This window comes from Conger conger, chromosome 6, assembly GCF_963514075.1.
Source record: "Conger conger chromosome 6, fConCon1.1, whole genome shotgun sequence".
In the NCBI taxonomy this organism is placed as follows: Eukaryota; Metazoa; Chordata; class Actinopteri; order Anguilliformes; family Congridae; genus Conger; species Conger conger.
This window is the reverse complement of record NC_083765.1, coordinates 19,420,830-19,437,416: the sequence shown is the minus strand read 5'-3', so window position 1 is coordinate 19,437,416 and position 16,587 is coordinate 19,420,830. Positions and strand designations below refer to the sequence as shown.

General features: G+C 38.9%; 1 protein-coding gene across 1 annotated transcript; it reads right to left on the bottom strand.

The window, feature by feature from the left end:
• Window positions 1-690: 690 nt before the first annotated feature.
• Window positions 691-3,941, bottom strand: il21 (interleukin 21). Its single transcript, XM_061247152.1, has 6 exons — window positions 3,774-3,941; window positions 3,618-3,662; window positions 2,144-2,254; window positions 1,979-2,017; window positions 1,658-1,741; window positions 691-1,554 (listed from the first exon to the last, which is right to left on the bottom strand). Exons 1-6 carry the CDS (start codon window positions 3,906-3,908, stop codon window positions 1,525-1,527), a joined length of 444 nt encoding a protein of 147 aa, XP_061103136.1. The 5' UTR covers window positions 3,909-3,941; the 3' UTR covers window positions 691-1,524.
• Between the last annotated feature and the right edge of the window lie 12,646 nt (window positions 3,942-16,587).

Sequence of the window (16,587 nt, the reverse complement as noted above, 5' to 3'; positions counted from 1 at the left end):
TCCAATGCTTCTTTCCCATAGGGACTTCAGGCCAAAATAAGTTCTGTGGTTAAAGTAACCTTAAGAGATTTTCACATTTTGTTCTATGATTTAACTCACATCCATTAATATCATTAATATTAGCCATGTATTTCTATACTGTTATGTGCTTTTAAAAAGAAAGTTGCTAACATGTTCCTAACACATTGCTACATTGAAACTACAACAGTTGTAATCCAGCCATCACCAGTATATATAGTTGTAGTTTCAATATAGCAACTTGTTAGCAACTTATTTTTGAAAACTTTTCTAAATTCACAATTGCAGTATTAATGAATCGTAGAACAAAATGCTAAAATCTCTGTGTACGTTAGTGTTCGTTAACCAGACTTTATATTCATGAGAAATCGAAATCCTGTGGGGAAAAACCATGGGGAATCTATAGAGGGAACCCATGACTGAAACATGTTAACTCTCTTCTGGGATTTAGGACGACAGAATGTAACACTATTGATACTCCTTGGTAGAATATCTGCCTTCTTATTTCGGCTGGATTAAATTTAAGATGTTACATTTTTCTACTGTCCTCTGGGAAATGGCATTGTGTGTATCATTGAATAATAAATCATTAAGGCTCAGGACACTTTATTGCAATGTTTTTATTTTTTTATTAATAAATAGTAAGAATAGTCCATAAGAATAATTAAAAAAAAAAAATACATAAAGAATTTTGTATAATGATACAAACATTGTATTTCTCATTATGAGATAACCTTTTTTTTTTTCACTGAGTTTAACTGGAGGCACACAAAGCTTGTTAAAACCATTTTGGACAGTTTGCTGATTTGCATCTCAGCAATCCAAAAAAGGTTAGTTTGTGCATCTCTGAAATAAATACACAAATAAATAGCATCAATAATAAATAAAATGACTAATGAGTGAGTGCATAAATTACATGAGTTGCAGACCAATTATGAGCTAACTGGACATGTCCATAGGTGGCGCTGAAGGAAAGGTTTTCAGAAGAGTCAGCTGTGGTTAACCCTGTGAATGCCTCACATTGTCCCAGAACAGTCATTTGCTAGGTTTGACTGTGCAGAGACAAAAAGACACTGTTCTATACCTATACAGATTTAGTTTAACAAAAATGACAGTATGATTCAGGTAATTGGAGTTCTATGCCGATACACTGATACAACATATTGAGAAAATAAGTGGCAGACATTTTAGCTTCAGGGAAGACATTCCCTCTGTACATCATTTTCAGACAGAAATCACACATAAATTATTATGTTATAAAATAATATCCTGCTCTGTAAAAAACATAACCTGCTTGTTCAACATCAATGTATAGATAAATAATGAATAAATATGAGTGGAGTACAGCTGAATGGACACAGAAGAGGTGGTTCCCAGTCCCCGCGCAGAGCCTGTGAACAGCGGCGTGTAAATGAGCCATGCCACGGAGGAAACGTCTCCCGTGTCGCAGAGGAAGCGTCTCCAGGGACCGGGCTGGTGAAGTAGTGTGTCGGGCTGATTCAGACATCACCGTCTGTACCCCACTTTGGCAGTGCACTGCAAAACAGGGTTTAAAGTGTTAATATTATACGTATGCTGCCATTATGTATTTAAATACTGTATGTGCTAGCATGGCTTCTCTGCACTATGCAGAACTCACCTGCTGAAGTAGTGTTTTGAGCGCTTGGACAAATGTTCTGCTGTCTCTCAGGGGGTAGGAGTCACATGCAGGGCAGTTCGCACTCTGTAAAACAGCAGAAACGTGGCTTAATAGCGCATAAATACTGAGAGTGATTAAGTACAAGCATGAAGAGTGTCTAAATACTGAAAGTGATTAGGTACAAGCGTTATTCAGGACTAACATGCCAGCTTACACCTGACGACAAGATACGGCCTGCAGTGTGACTCAATCAATCAGATCTTTCATTATTCCGTATCTAGGATATGAAAATGTTTCTGTTAGTGGCACAAATGCTCTCACCTTTGTGTCATCTTCACTGCAATCGTTGACACTCTCTCGCTAAAATGTCCAAAAAAAGAATTGGGCTTTGATTAATTCCAGAAAAGTGTAGTTTGACACACATATACATCAATTGATACTGATAACACAAATGCATGATTTCTTTTCAATAAAGAAAGGACTTACAATGATTCGTTTCTGTAAGCTCCTGCCAAGTAGTTTTTTGGTACTCTTTTGGCTGTCCAGCGCATCCAGTTTCTCACCGAAGCACAGCATTGCATGACCAGTGCAGCACTCCTATCAGGAGAAAAACACAAATTAATCAACACTGAAGAGAATATGTTACACAGCCATCAGCATTCCTCTGGGTCCTGCATTCAAGGTGCAGCTATGTCGCAAGGCTACAATCGTAAACAATCCACAACAATCCCCAACAATCACTTATTAAGCCAGCATAGCGAATGGCATGTTTCCCGTCCAAGCAGGGGCTGTTGTGAAGGAAGTGATGTCATAAAGTTGTACAGTATAAAGGTGTTTAAGTATAAGGTATAAGTATAAGGTCTGCTGGTCTAAAAGACAAGTCAAACAGGAACCAATACTGCACATTGAAATTGTTTTTTGAGAATTATTTTGGTACCAGAAATTACAATGACTTTGACTATACATGATGATATAATAGCTTATATCTACAGCCTAGTGACTCATGCTAGAGTGAGTTAATTCAGTCCTTTTTTGGGAGAACCGGTGCATCATCATTCCAGTCAGAGAAAAGTGCCAGTTTTCCTTTTAACGCTTGATCTTTCATGAAGAGTGTGTGGTGTGTGCATCTCTGCCCCTTCTCTACAATAACCATTCCGTTCAGAGCACCTGCATGTGTCTCACTAACCACTCGCCAGACTTTAAGAAGAGCGCAGGGTGTGGACGATTCTTTGCCCTGAGGAAATGCCCACGGTTACCCATGGCCTGCCTGTCCCTAATTATGTTTCCACATCAGTTAACGATGTCCTATGTACATGGAAATTTCACTGACTAACTAAAAGCACCTATGTTTCCACATCTGTGTATGTACTCTAATATACACACATTTCACTGAGAAACTATCTACATTTCTGGAAAGAGCTTTTAAAGTAGTTCCATCAGATATCAATGATGAAGATTTTAAGGATCGCATTCAGTGCTTTATAAAATCATGCTTTATAAAATTAACAGTGTTAGTTAGTATACACATACATAGGTCCTCTCTGTAAATGGTTAGTATTTTCAATACAATACTTATATTGTATAAAAGACCATATTTACTTTCCCACATTGCATCTAACACTTAAAGTTCCTCTGGGGTTTTTCATCAGCAGTGATTCCTCCCTAAATGTGTTTACTCACTGTTGAGGCTGTTTTTCCCTTCACTGTTTATGACTTCTGAAGCTGTTATTGTTTTAAAAGAAAAGACTGAGGTGTTTTTTAGAAAGAGAAGTGTTTTTTTTGTTTTGTACACCCACAGCACGCAAAGTGGGACAGAAGTTTGCTGTGACTCAGTGACTCTAAAGCATCAGTCACTCACTTCTACATTCCCACCTGTTTACATCTGCCTGTGTGCTACAAGATCACATCTGCATAATGTACAGAGCTAATGAAAGATTCTTGGAGAAAAAGAACAACCTACCTTTATATCCTCTGTCTGGGGTGTGTTCAGCATCAGGCCATGGTGCTGTAGAAAGAAGATTTTACACATTTAATAACAGCATTAAAGACATGCACTAGCATCAATCTCACAAACACAATGCACATAAAATCAAGAAAGTCAGTAAAGAAAACTGACCTGCACACTTTTGTTTAGGTTCTCCAAATCTTTCTGCATTTCTTCCAGTTTGAGCTGAATTTGCTTGAGTGGGACGCCCATCGCCATGTGTCCCAAAATTACTAGAAGGCAAAAGTTGAGCAGCTGCATTGTCATTGTTGAAGTGCGCGTAAGTGACAGAAATCTTTCTGAAGGTTTGAGAAAGGCTTTGATGATACTGCGTACAGGTGCATGTCTTACCTTTTATATATATGTGTGTATGTATGTTTGTACCAATTCCTCTGGACTCAGGAAAACCACTCCGTCAAGCTTGGAAAACTGTAAACTATGAATGACTAATTAATTTTTCTTTTCCACTGGCCAACTCTACGTTAGTTGAGAGGTGTGTCTGTGTGTACGCACGCACAGGCATGTGTGTGTGGGGGAGTGGGGTTGTAACGGTGTGAATGCAGGCAGAATTTGCACAGCAGGCAGGAAAGCAGAAAGATGAGAGAATTTCATTCTGAATCAGCAGCGGGTGCTGATTAAGGAATCAGACCTCAGATGTATCTAAACAAAACAAGGTAGTGCTCAGCCACCCACGCGCTGTACCTGAGGCAGCGAAAGCACACACTCATTTACAGAGTATCGTGATGACTGCAGTATGGCTGGCTCAGATACTCTCCCCTGCCTCTCTGTGTCTCTGTGTACAGACACACTGATGTAATCACCTATGTTTCCATGCTAAGGCATGCTTTAGCCATGAAATCATGGTCTGTAAAACACAAACACAACATACACACACATGCATACTCACACACAATTACACACAAACACACATGCATGCACACGTACACACAATTTCTGTGGTACAATTTCTGTTCTTTTGGCTTCACACTCCAGCACATTGGATTTGAAATGAAAGAATGAAATGTTGTATAATGTAAAATAGAAAGTATAATGTGGTTAAAGTGCAGACTGTTAATTTGAGAGTATTTATACATCCATATCAGGTGATCAGTGTAGGAATTACATCCCTTTATATACATCCATTTTAAGGGACCAAAAGTAATTGGACAGTTGACAGTTCTGAGCTGTTTCTGATTAGTCAGGTATATTCAATCGGCAATGACAGCCAAGGAAGCCATTATGAGGCTGAGAAAAAAAGAAAAAAAGTGTCAATTTAACTGGTTTGGACTGTGCCGTTTCCCTGGGTTTATGCAGCAGTTTAAACTACAGCTCTGCGTGCTCTCCTCTGTCAGTCACTGGGATTTAAACTCTACAGCTCTGCGTGCTCTCCTCTGTCAGTCCCTGGGATTTAAACTCTACAGCTCTGTGTGCTCTCCTCTGTCAGTCACTGGGATTTAAACTCTACAGATCTGTGTGTACTCCTCTGTCAGTCACTGGGATTTAAACTCTACAGCTCTGCGTGCTCTCTTCTGTTAGCCCCTGGGATTTAAACTCTACAGCTCTGTGTGGTCTCCTCTGTCAGTCACTGGGATTTAAACTCTACAGATCTGCGTGCTCTCCTCTGTCAGTCACTTGGATTTAAACTCTACAGATCTGTGTGCTCTCCTCTGTCAGTCACTGGGATTTAAACTCTACAGATCTGTGTGCTCTCCTCTGTCAGTCACTGGGGTTTAAACTCTACAGATCTGTGTGCTCTCCTCTGTCAGTCACTGGGATTTAAACTCTACATATCTGTGTGCTCTCCTCTGTCAGTCACTGGGATTTAAACTCTACAGATCTGTGTGCTCTCCTCTGTCAGTCACTGGGATTTAAACTCTACATATCTGTGTGCTCTCCTCTGTCAGTCACTGGGATTTAAACTCTACAGATCTGTGTGCTCTCCTCTGTCAGTCACTGGTGATGTGTTTATATAATAAAGTTTATAAAATCATGTTCTAAAAGCAGAACCCTGCACACAACCAGTTTAGATGAAAATGAAGTGTAATTAGACTTCTTTAATGCAGAAGAAGAAAAAAAAAAGCTCCAGAGACCATACTGCATCCTGTCCTTAGAGTCCTCTGTCAGCCTTTTACACACAGGCCCATATTCTAATCACTCTTTCTCTGGAAACAGAACTTGGTGGTGTCACTGCAAAAAAAGTACCTTTTTCCTCTGCCACTGTGATGCTGACATCAAAAGGTGAATATTAGTATTAAATCTGGCTATGACTCATATGCTGGCATGTTAATGTTGTGGGAATCTTTTTATGAGTTCATGACGTTAATGCAGGACCAGGAGACTAACACGGTGGGGGGGAAGTCATTGATTTTGTGCTGTATGGTATACAGTGCCGACACTTTAACCAGAGTTCACAACGAGCGTAGGCGGCCGCTGTTGGGAGTTTGACAACAAACTGCATGGGTGTAATCAAGCAGATGTAAACATTTTAGTGTGATCGTTTCAAACTAGCATTGCTGCTACTACGACTACAGGTGGTAACAGTAATGTTAATCTCCAAATGCCCACCAATTTTATTTAATTTAATTTAATTTTTATTTTTATTATTATTATTATTATTATTATTATTATTATTATTATTATTATATTATATTTTGTTTAGAGTAACTGCTGCTAATATTGTGGTGTAAAGTGAATGTCTATCATAATCATTCCATGGATGAAAGAAATGTTTAATTCAGTTTTATCTAATCGACTTAATCATGTCTCATATTTTTATTTATGTAACCAGTTCATTGATGGAGCCAGCCAGGATGACATTGCTGTAGTAACAGGCAGTTCAGTGTTCCAGTGGGGACATCAAACAGGGTGATCAGATCACTGTTTCTCTGAGATTCCTGCAAGCAGCCAAATCTCACAGCTGAAGGGGTCACTGACCCCAGAGGACATGTTCCTGTGAAAGGGAGCCTATCGGCGCTTTGATCAGAGGAGGAAGTGATGTCGTGACAGCGGTAGCACAGGATGCTGTGGGTGGGGGCCCGCGAGAGAGCCGTTAGGTCACACAGGCTGAGGCGGGGAATCTCTCTACCCATAGTGTCATCACAGGGGAAACGGCCTCTTGCGTCTGAGCCCAGGGATTTCGGCATGGCCCAATAAATTCCACAGCCAGGGAAGCCTGTGTGCCCCAGCTGGCCCCTGAAAGTAGGGGCTCCTCTTGGCAGGTTACACAGGAAGTGAGTCATGGAGACCTGCTTTGACACAGCCCAATGAGTAGGAAAACCCCCAGCCCTATGAGCAGAACTGTCGCCAAGGAAACCCCAGGAACCTGAAAAGTCATTGTGTCCAACCCATGACTAATCCTAACACTAACCCTAACATTGATCCTAACCATAACCCCAACACTAATGCTCACGCTAACGCTAATGCTAACCCTAACACGAACATAATCCAGGATTCCAAAATTATCTGAGCATATAAAATAAACAAGAACCTTAGACCTTCAGCTAAGCAGCAAACTACCAGAAATCAATACTATACACACACAAGGCCCAGTATTCTACAAATAAGACACTACAGTCAGGAGCACCACTAGAAACACAACATACATAATTAAACAAACTTACACACTTACATTCAATACAAAAAACTTGTCATCAAGTGTAAATACTGTGACATAAAATATGTAGGAGAGACATGGAATACAATTGTAATTCTGCAACAAGTAGACAAGCACAACACATATATAACATTAGAAATCATAATGAGTGTGGCACGGATGGTGCAGTGGGTAGCACTGCCGCCTCACAGCAAGGAGGTCCTGGGTTTGAATCCCCGTCGGCCGGGGCCTCTCTGTGCAGAGTTTGCATGTTCTCCCTGTGTCTGTGTGGGTTTCCTCCGGGTACTCTGGTTTCCTCCCACAGTCCAAAGACATGCAGGTTAAGCTGATTGGAGAGTCTAAATTGCCCATAGGTATGAGTGTATGAGTGTATGAGTGTGTGAGTGAATGGTGTGTGTGCCCTGCGATGGACTGGCGACCTGTCCAGGGTATATTCCTGCCTTTCGCCCAATGCTGGGATAGGCTCCAGCCCCCCTGCGACCCTGTTCAGGATAAGCGGGTTAAGATATTGGATGAATGAATGAATCACAATGAGATAGGCACACACCTGGTTGCTCATTTCCTTCACCACGGACTTGAGGCACTAGAAATATTGGGCCTTCATACAAATAATAACTTCACACCAGAGTAGAGATGCAGGGTAGAAAAACACATGGTCATAAAACTTTATTCCCTAGTGGCCTGAATAGAAGTTTAGAAGATAACACCAGAAGATAACATAAAACACCAGAGGGACCAAATTCTTCCTACTTAAAGGCTCCAGTACTCTGAATGGCCAGGGCAAACCTTTTTTTCCCCAATTGGTGCTAATAAGGGGCAACTTGGTAAAGAACGATATTTTTTACTAACCTGTATCTTCTGCCTGACAGAGTCATGGCATAATATGTATAATGCCACCTCAGGCTCCTGAAAGTATGGGAGGGCTACTCCAACAGATGGGATGGAGTTTCCTGGAAATAGGGAAGTGTCATCTTGTAAATTGGCAATTGTTATCTTCTAAACAGGGAATTGTTCTCCTGTAAATGGGGAATTGTTATCTTGTGAATAGGGAATTGTTGTCATGTGAATAGAGAATTGTTATCCTGTAAATGCATTATTTCTATCTTGCAAATCGGGAATTATCTCGAAAAAGGGGAATGGTTATGTTGTAACTGTGAAATTCTTATCTTGTAAATGGCTAATTGTTATCCTGTTAATATGGCATTGTTATCCTTTAAATGGGAATTGGTATGAAATAGGGAATTGTTATCCTTTAAATGGGGACTGGTATCTTCTAAATTGGGATTCTTAACTTGCAAGTGGGGAATGGGGAATTGCTGTCCTGCATATGGATATCATGTCAATGGTTTATAGAAAATAAAGAAAATAAATGTGAAAATGATCACTGCCTGAATGACCATGCCTTCTACAGGTGCATTCAATATTTGATATTCAACAGAGCCGAGAGCATTGTCTGTAACTCATTATAACCCTTGTCAGTACTAGGATTGTCTATTACTCACTATAACCCCTGACTGTACTAGCATTGTGTAAACTTCACTGCAATCTCTGACAGTCCTAACATTGCGTAAAACTCAGTATTATATACTGACAGCAAGAGCAGTGAACCTAAACCTCTTTTCCCCTGACTCATATGTCTGACTCATTAGCCTAAAGGCAAGGGATGTGGTCACTGTGGTAAAGACTAAGTTCCCTTTCCAGCAGAACTGGGCTAATGCCAAAAGAGCTAAAAGCATGACTAGGCAAATGCCAACAGAGCTAGCAACACAACTGGATCACAGGTGCCAAACTGTAACCTGTTGAGGAAAAACATCAATAAAACAGTCCTGGCAAATACAGTGTTAGCAATAATAAAGCAAGTATACATAAGAGTGTTAACAACTTTGATGAATATCTTACATGGGTCTAATCTACTTAGAAATTACAGGGAGGTAAGGAGGGGTGGAGAGAGGCGCAGCTTGAAAAGATGCATCTTCAGGCTGTGCTTGAATGTGATCAGAGTCTTTGCTGTTCTGACCTCACCACGGGGCCAGAACAGACAGCATTCGTGACCAGGAAGTCCAGGTGTAGTGCAGCCAAAGCAGTTCTCAGAGGCCATATTATCTCATATCCTTCATACACAAAAAAGGAAGAACAAGAAATGCAACAAGAACTTGAACTCAATCTAAAACATTTGAATTTGAATCTTCCCGACTCCCCCACTGAGCAAACCCAAAGCAAAATATAGAAAATTAAGTTTCAGCTTGAAAAAAAGCATACATCAAAAGATACCATTTCTAAAGCAAAGAGCTAAATTGAACATTTTTTTAACACAATGACAAAACAGGTAAATTCTTTGCTAATCAGCTTAAGAGAAACAATGAAAAACATTGATAACAGCAATCAAAGATCCACATGGAAATTTAATTCATAACAAAAACAACATAAACCAGAAGGGAACTGATATCAATCTGATAATGAACACCACACACCAATCATCCACTAATTTCTTGACAACATAGAACTTCCTAAACTATCCACAGAACAGGTCAACCCATTAGTCCAACCCATAACCCCAGAAGAAGCTCTCTTCTCCATACCTAACAATAAATCACCTGGTTCAGATAGCTACCCTGTAGAATTCTATAAATCGTTTTGGCAAATCATATCTCCCCTGTTTATAAGAATGGTTAATTAAATTAACCATTCTCTGCCTGTTTTTGGATTTTATTTATTTTTGTGCCTTCATCAGTGCGGACTGCCTTCATGTTCTTGAACTCTGCCTGTTATCTGACCACTCTTCTGTGTGCCCTTTATGTACCTGCCAGGCTGGGTTTTTGGCCATAGCCTGTTTCTGGAGTGTGTTTTAGATCAACCCCATGTTCATTAAAGCCTGCCTTTTTTCAGTTTCTCCCCGAGTCCGCTCTTGGTTCCTCTGTCCCACAATCCTGACAGTACTGTGATGTACTGTTCTCGGAGAGGGACAGACTGTTGTCCATCACCACTCTTAGGTTCTTTGTATGAGGTGATAACATCACAGAGGTGTCCCCTAGCGAAATGTTAGGAAGGAAGAGAGAGGTTAGAGCAGGAATGATGATTTGTTTTACCTGGGTTGAGCTTAAGATGATGGTTGTCTGCACCGGGAAGTGCAGGTGTGACAAGGTGGAGGCACCAGGCATCCCGAAGTAGTGGAATGGAGGGGTCTAGCTGGTGTATTTATGTATTGCATTTAAATCTGTCTGTGGAAAACAGTATATATAATACAAGAACACAACAATACAATATACACTCACCAAGCACTTTATTAGGAAGATTTTTACTGTATTACAACTACTCATTCATGCGATTATCTAATCTGCCAGTTGTGTGGCAGCAGTGCCATGCATGCAATCATGTAGATACAGGTCAGGAGCTTCAGTTAATGTTCATATCAACCATCAGAATGGGGAAAACATTCAATTGAAGTGATTTTGATTGTGGAATGATTGTTGGTGGCAGACAGGGTGGTTTGAGTATCTCAGAAACTGCTGATCTCCTGGGATTTTCACACACACTAGTCTCTAGAGTTTACAAAAAACTAAATAAAGTAATAATTATCCAGTGAGCAGCAGTTCTATAGGCAGAACTGTCTTGTTAATAAGAGATGTCAGAGGAGAATGGCCAGACTGGTCAAAGCTGACAGGAAGGTGACAGTAACACAACATTTTACCTTTCCTCAGAGACTCCTCGGTGTCTTTTCTTAATAAGATAGAGCCCAGTTGAAATCGCACTCTCTTGGTGGCTGGTATGGGATTGATTGAGCCCATCATTAGACCAGTTAACTGTGCTACAGTATGTGTCAGTCCGGAGCAGAACAAGCCACTGTTTGCCCTGCATTTCATTTCTCATTTTCTCAGCCAATGTCCTCACCCAAGGTGGCCAACACTTTTAATTTGATAATTTGCAGTGTCGTGAGTCAGTGTCGGATAAAGTAAAAGCTAGGTCTATATTTTGCATGAAGTATTCTATAGAAGAGGTTGTATTGTTGTCATACCTCACTGAAATGAAATATTGATATCATCCACTATCACCTCAGTGAAGGGAAACTTCAACAGTGGTATGCAGAAGAGCATCTCTGAACACACAAAGCATCATAACTCTAAGTGGATAGGCTACAGCAGTAGAAGAAAAAAAGTATAATACCAAATAAAGTGCTCACTGAGTGTATAAGATTATAATAAAATGTAAAAGAAAAGCCAATTCTAAACGTCATTTTTCAACCAGACAAGTGGGAAATCACATCTGATCATGACCTATAGTGAAATAAATTAATAAAAATCAGTTTGAAGTAATTTATGAGGAGAAATTAATTTAAGTGGAGAATCTGCAAAGTACATAAGGTTATATCCAAAATTGAGGGGGGAAGTGCTAAAATTCTAAACATGTATTTTTTCTCTGACAGAAGGGAAATCATGAAATCATGTTCAGTCAAACTACACGGAGAAAGCAATGAAGATGGACATGTATGACAAGAAAATGGATTCAATGGAAAATAAATGCAAAATAACAATAATCATATGTTCAAAATGGGAGAAAAGTGATAAATAGAAATATTGTGACTATATAGAGCCAGAATATTTTAAAAAGTGAAAAATAAAAATGTCATTTTTTCATTCAGACAAGTTCATGCCTAGTCAACATATACAGCATGTTAACAAAAAACGAAAATTTTCATGAACAAATGTTTTCTGTGGAAAATCAACAAAATGACCATAGTCTTATGTCCAAAATGTGTGATAAGGCAGTCATTTTTTCTTTCAGATGGATAGGAAATCTATCCATGTATCTATTTATGTAACAACCTGTTGAACACATTGGAGAGAATTACTAAAAAATGTTTGCAAACATTTTTTATAAAAAATGGATTTCCGTGGACAATCAGCAAAATATACCAGGATATAGCCTTATGTCCAAAATCCAACAGTGAAGGAAATAAATTAGAAGGTGTTTGAAGACATTTGTGATGAATAACAGACTTCTGTGGAAAATAACAAGGCACATACATTAAGTCCAAATGTCCCTTATGAATAAAAAGACATTTGGATTAAAAACCTATTTCCTTTTTTTTTGTTTCACATTTTTCCCATTTTCTCCCAATTTGGTAGACAATTGCGCCCTATCTCTTACAATTACCTGTTTGTTTAGCTATGGAAACACCACCTACACTACATTTCCTGGCAAGCTATTCCACACAGTGACCACTCTCTGGATCTCTGTTAATCCCTTTAATTAATTTTAAAATCTCAATTAAACCCTTCTGAAGGCTCCTTTTACTATGAATAATAAAAGAAGGGATATAACATTGATCATCCAATATGGATGTAAATACCTTCAAATTAAAGGTGGCAGTCTGAACTTTAACCTCCTATTTTTCTAAATTGTCCCCCTGTCATATATATATATATATATATATATATATATATATACAATATACTGACTGCACTGTATATTTATTTGATTAGAAATTGCATTCAATTAAAAATCTACAGTCTACTTTGGATTATAGTCTAAAATGTGCACCATTCTTTGCAAACTCTAGAGACTAGTGTGCATGAAAATCCAGGAGATCAGCTGTTTCTGAGATACTCAAACCACCCTGTCTGCCATCAACAATCATTCCACAATCAAAGTCCATCCATCCATTATCCAAACCCGCTTATCCTGAACAGGGTCGGAGGGGGGCTGGAGCCTATCCCGGCATACATTGGGCGAAAGGCAGGAATACACCCTGGACAGGTGGAATGGCACACACACCATTCCCCCACACACTCATACCTATGGGCAATTTAGACTCTCCAATCAGCTTAACCTGCATGTCTTTGGACTGTGGGTGAAACCGGAGTACCCGGAGAAAACCCACGCAGACACGGGGAGAACATGCAAACTCCACACAGAGAGGCCCCAGCCGACGGGGATTCGAACCCAGGACCTCCTTGCTGTGAGGCGGCAGTGCTACCCACTGCACTATTTCGTATCAAATGTTTTCCCAATTCTGATGGTTCATGTGAACACTAACTGAAGCTCCTGACCCATATCTACTGCTGCCACACAATTGGCTGATTAGATAATCACATAAATAAGTAATACAGTAAAAATGTTCCTAATAAAGTGCTTGGTGAGTGTAAATTTTTATATTTGTTAATTTCTTTAATTAAATGAAAATAAATATGTTTAAAAATAAATATCTTTCTGAATATTTTATAGGTGTATATATTTGCATATTTTTCCATTTAAATAATTGTATGTAATAAATTACTTTAAACACATTTCTGTAATTTAATTGATAATATTTCCATTGTTTGTATTAATTGAACTGGTATTTAAAATAACTCCAAGGGCTATAATTAGTTTTTATCAGTCAATGCATGGCCTGGCTAGGGTTACAGTTAGGGTTAGGGTTTGTAAAAGCGTTAGGGTTGAAGCAGGATTAAGGATTTATCCAGGATCTTGGGAAAGGGGAAAGGGAGAAGGGTCTGCCTGCAGGGTGCAGAAAGGACAGACTGACTGTTATACATGCCCATCAGAACAAAACACCCCTACCGTACAACACAGCAAAATATAAATACAGGGCAGAACTTTTAACCAATCGATGACATTCTCCACAATTATGTTGTGCCTTGGTAACAACACTTCTCCTGAAGACCCTAGAATGTTTATCCACCAGAAATTTGTCCATGGGGTAGTAAATGGGCTTTAACAGCCAAAATACTGGTATGGTCCTTTAACCAATTCATGTGAACTTTGAAAAGGTGTGTGTCGATTGGCTGCTAACAGAATTGTTGATGGTGGGAATACAATTTTAAAACTGCATTTTATTTGGCTGTGTTTTACTTTCATATGTTCTGGCTCTTGCAGAAGCACGTGTTAACACTAACAGTAATATACAGTTGTGTTCAAATAAATAGCATTGCATTAAAAAAAGTGAATAAAGTGCAAATATTTTTTTAATAGCTTTTTGTTCAATATTTCGCATGAAGTGGAAACATTACACATTCAATTCCAAATCAAAGCATTAGCAAATGTTATCAAGTCTGCATTATTCTTGTACAGGAAGCAAAGAAAAAGAATATTAATCTGTTCAAAAAAATGGCAGTGTCAACATTTCTCTCTTCAAACTCTCTTAAAACTGTATAAACTGAATACATTTTTCCAGATTTAACTTCACTTTAAATTACTGAACTAATATTTAGTTGCATAACCATTGTTTTTAATAACTGCTGCGCATCTGCGTTGCATCGAGTAACCAACTTCTGGCACCGACAAACAGGTATTTTATCCAGGATGAACAAATACATTCCACAGTTCCTGTGAATTTTTGGGTTTTGCTCCCAAAACTGCTTTTTTAATGTCACCCCACAAGTTTTCAATGGGGTTGAGGTCGGGGGATTGAGCTGGCATATCCTTTTTGTCTGGAACAAAGATGTTGCTTGCTTACTCGTGTGTTTGCGGTTGTTGTCATGTTGAAGCACCCATTTCAGGGCCATTTCCTCTTCGGCATATGGCAACATAATCTGTATTCAAACTGATCCATGATCCCTGGTGTACAAACCCAACACTGTAGTATGAAAAACATCCCCATACAATCATTTTTCACCACCATGCTTCACTGTCTTGACAGTTTACTGTGGCTTGAATTCAGTACCCGGGGGTCATCTGACGTACTGTCGACAACGGCTAGATCCGAAAAGAACTATTTTACTCTCATCAGTCCACAGAATGTTACGCCATTTCTCTTTGGGCCGATCGATGTGCTCCTTGGCAAATTTTAGCTGATTCTTCACATGCCCTTTTTTAAACAATGGTGCTTTACAGGGGCTTCTTGCTGAAAGCTGAGCTTTGATCAAACGTCTTCTCACTGTAACAGCACTTACAGTTAATTGTAGATCATCTTTGATCTTTCTGGAGCTGATGAATGGCTGAATTTTTTCCATTCTGACTATCCTTTCATCCATTTTAACAGTAGTTGCTCGTATTCTTCCGCTTGTTTCGGGGTTTTTGAGATAATTTTAGCTGAGCATCCCATAATTTGCTGCACTTCTTTATACATTTCCCCACCCCAATCAAATTTTTAATTAAATTACATTTCTCATACCTATGTCGGCCCATTTTACTTATTAATTCAGAAGGAAATATATTTTATAACAATGTGTGAAAGATTTGCTTCCCTTCTTCCTTAATAAAGGACAATTACTGACACCCATTTTTTCACAGAATGAATGAATTCTCTAATTAAACTCTACACTGCTATTATTTTGAACATGCATTATTCAATTACTCAGAACAAGCAGCGTACATGTCATGACAGTTGGGTCTGTTGTTTTTCTATTACACTACTACATCTACAAGTAAAGTATTTGCCAAACAGAAATATCACTACTACTAATAACAGTGGTTCATCAGGTTACTGATGTTGTACTGCTATTTTCTTGGACACAACTGAAGCTATTATTGCAGAGAGGTTATGTTGTGATGGAAAGGTGATGTTGTGACAGGCAGGCGATGTTATGATGCAGAGGTGGTGTTGTGAAAGAAAGTTGATGTTGTGACAGATATGCAGGTGATGTGACCGATAGGTGATGTGACAGAGAGGATGTCCTGACTGTGGAAGACAGAAATAACTGCGTAAATGGAATGAGAACAGAAAGATGTTCTGGTCCGGTGCAAATGGCTTCACAGTTCCCTTCCATTCTATGACTGTGGAATCTTTTCTACAAAGTCAGGGTCACAAGTTTATATGTGGAAATTATTTTGCGTCACAGAGATGACATTTCGGTACCCAACCCTCACCCTTTCATCGGCGGCTTGAGCGGATGTGTTAACAGTTTTCCTTCTTCACTTTGAAGAAAGGCGTGAAACTGGCTGCTTTCTGAAAGAAAGAAAAACACTAATTTTGCAATTATCTACTTCCGTTCACACGTATATTTTAAGAAGATATGAAAAAGGGGGAGATATTTCGCCTTTTTAAATGTTTCCTTTTAGGGAATATTAATGTATTTATTTGAATAAGACAAAGATAATCATACCAACATGAAGGCTTTTCTTTTTTGGTCTTTCTTTTTAGTTTGCTTTTATTATGTATTTCCATACTCACATAATGACAGAAATGTTTAAAAGCACTGTTAAATTAGGGCCACATTTTGATTACAGCAACAATGTTATGCTGATTTGATTTAGCATGTTCAAGTCTGTTGCCTTTACTGCCTTTATTAAGTTTATTATTATTAACTTACTCATAAAAGTTTTTTAAACATATCTTTATTGATAATACATTCAACAAATCTTGTTCACATACACATCAACTTTTACATTTCTCCC

Bases quoted from the DNA above. Each gene is read 5' to 3' on its own strand.
- il21 (XM_061247152.1), bottom strand. From the start codon at position 3,908: ATGACAATGCAGCTGCTCAACTTTTGCCTTCTAGTAATTTTGGGACAC. The intron at 3,663-3,773 runs GTCAGTTTTCTT...TTCTTTCTACAG, and splicing joins ACCTAAACAAAAGTGTGCAG to CACCATGGCCTGATGCTGAA. The intron at 2,255-3,617 runs GTAGGTTGTTCT...TTCTCCTGATAG, and splicing joins CCCAGACAGAGGATATAAAG to GAGTGCTGCACTGGTCATGC.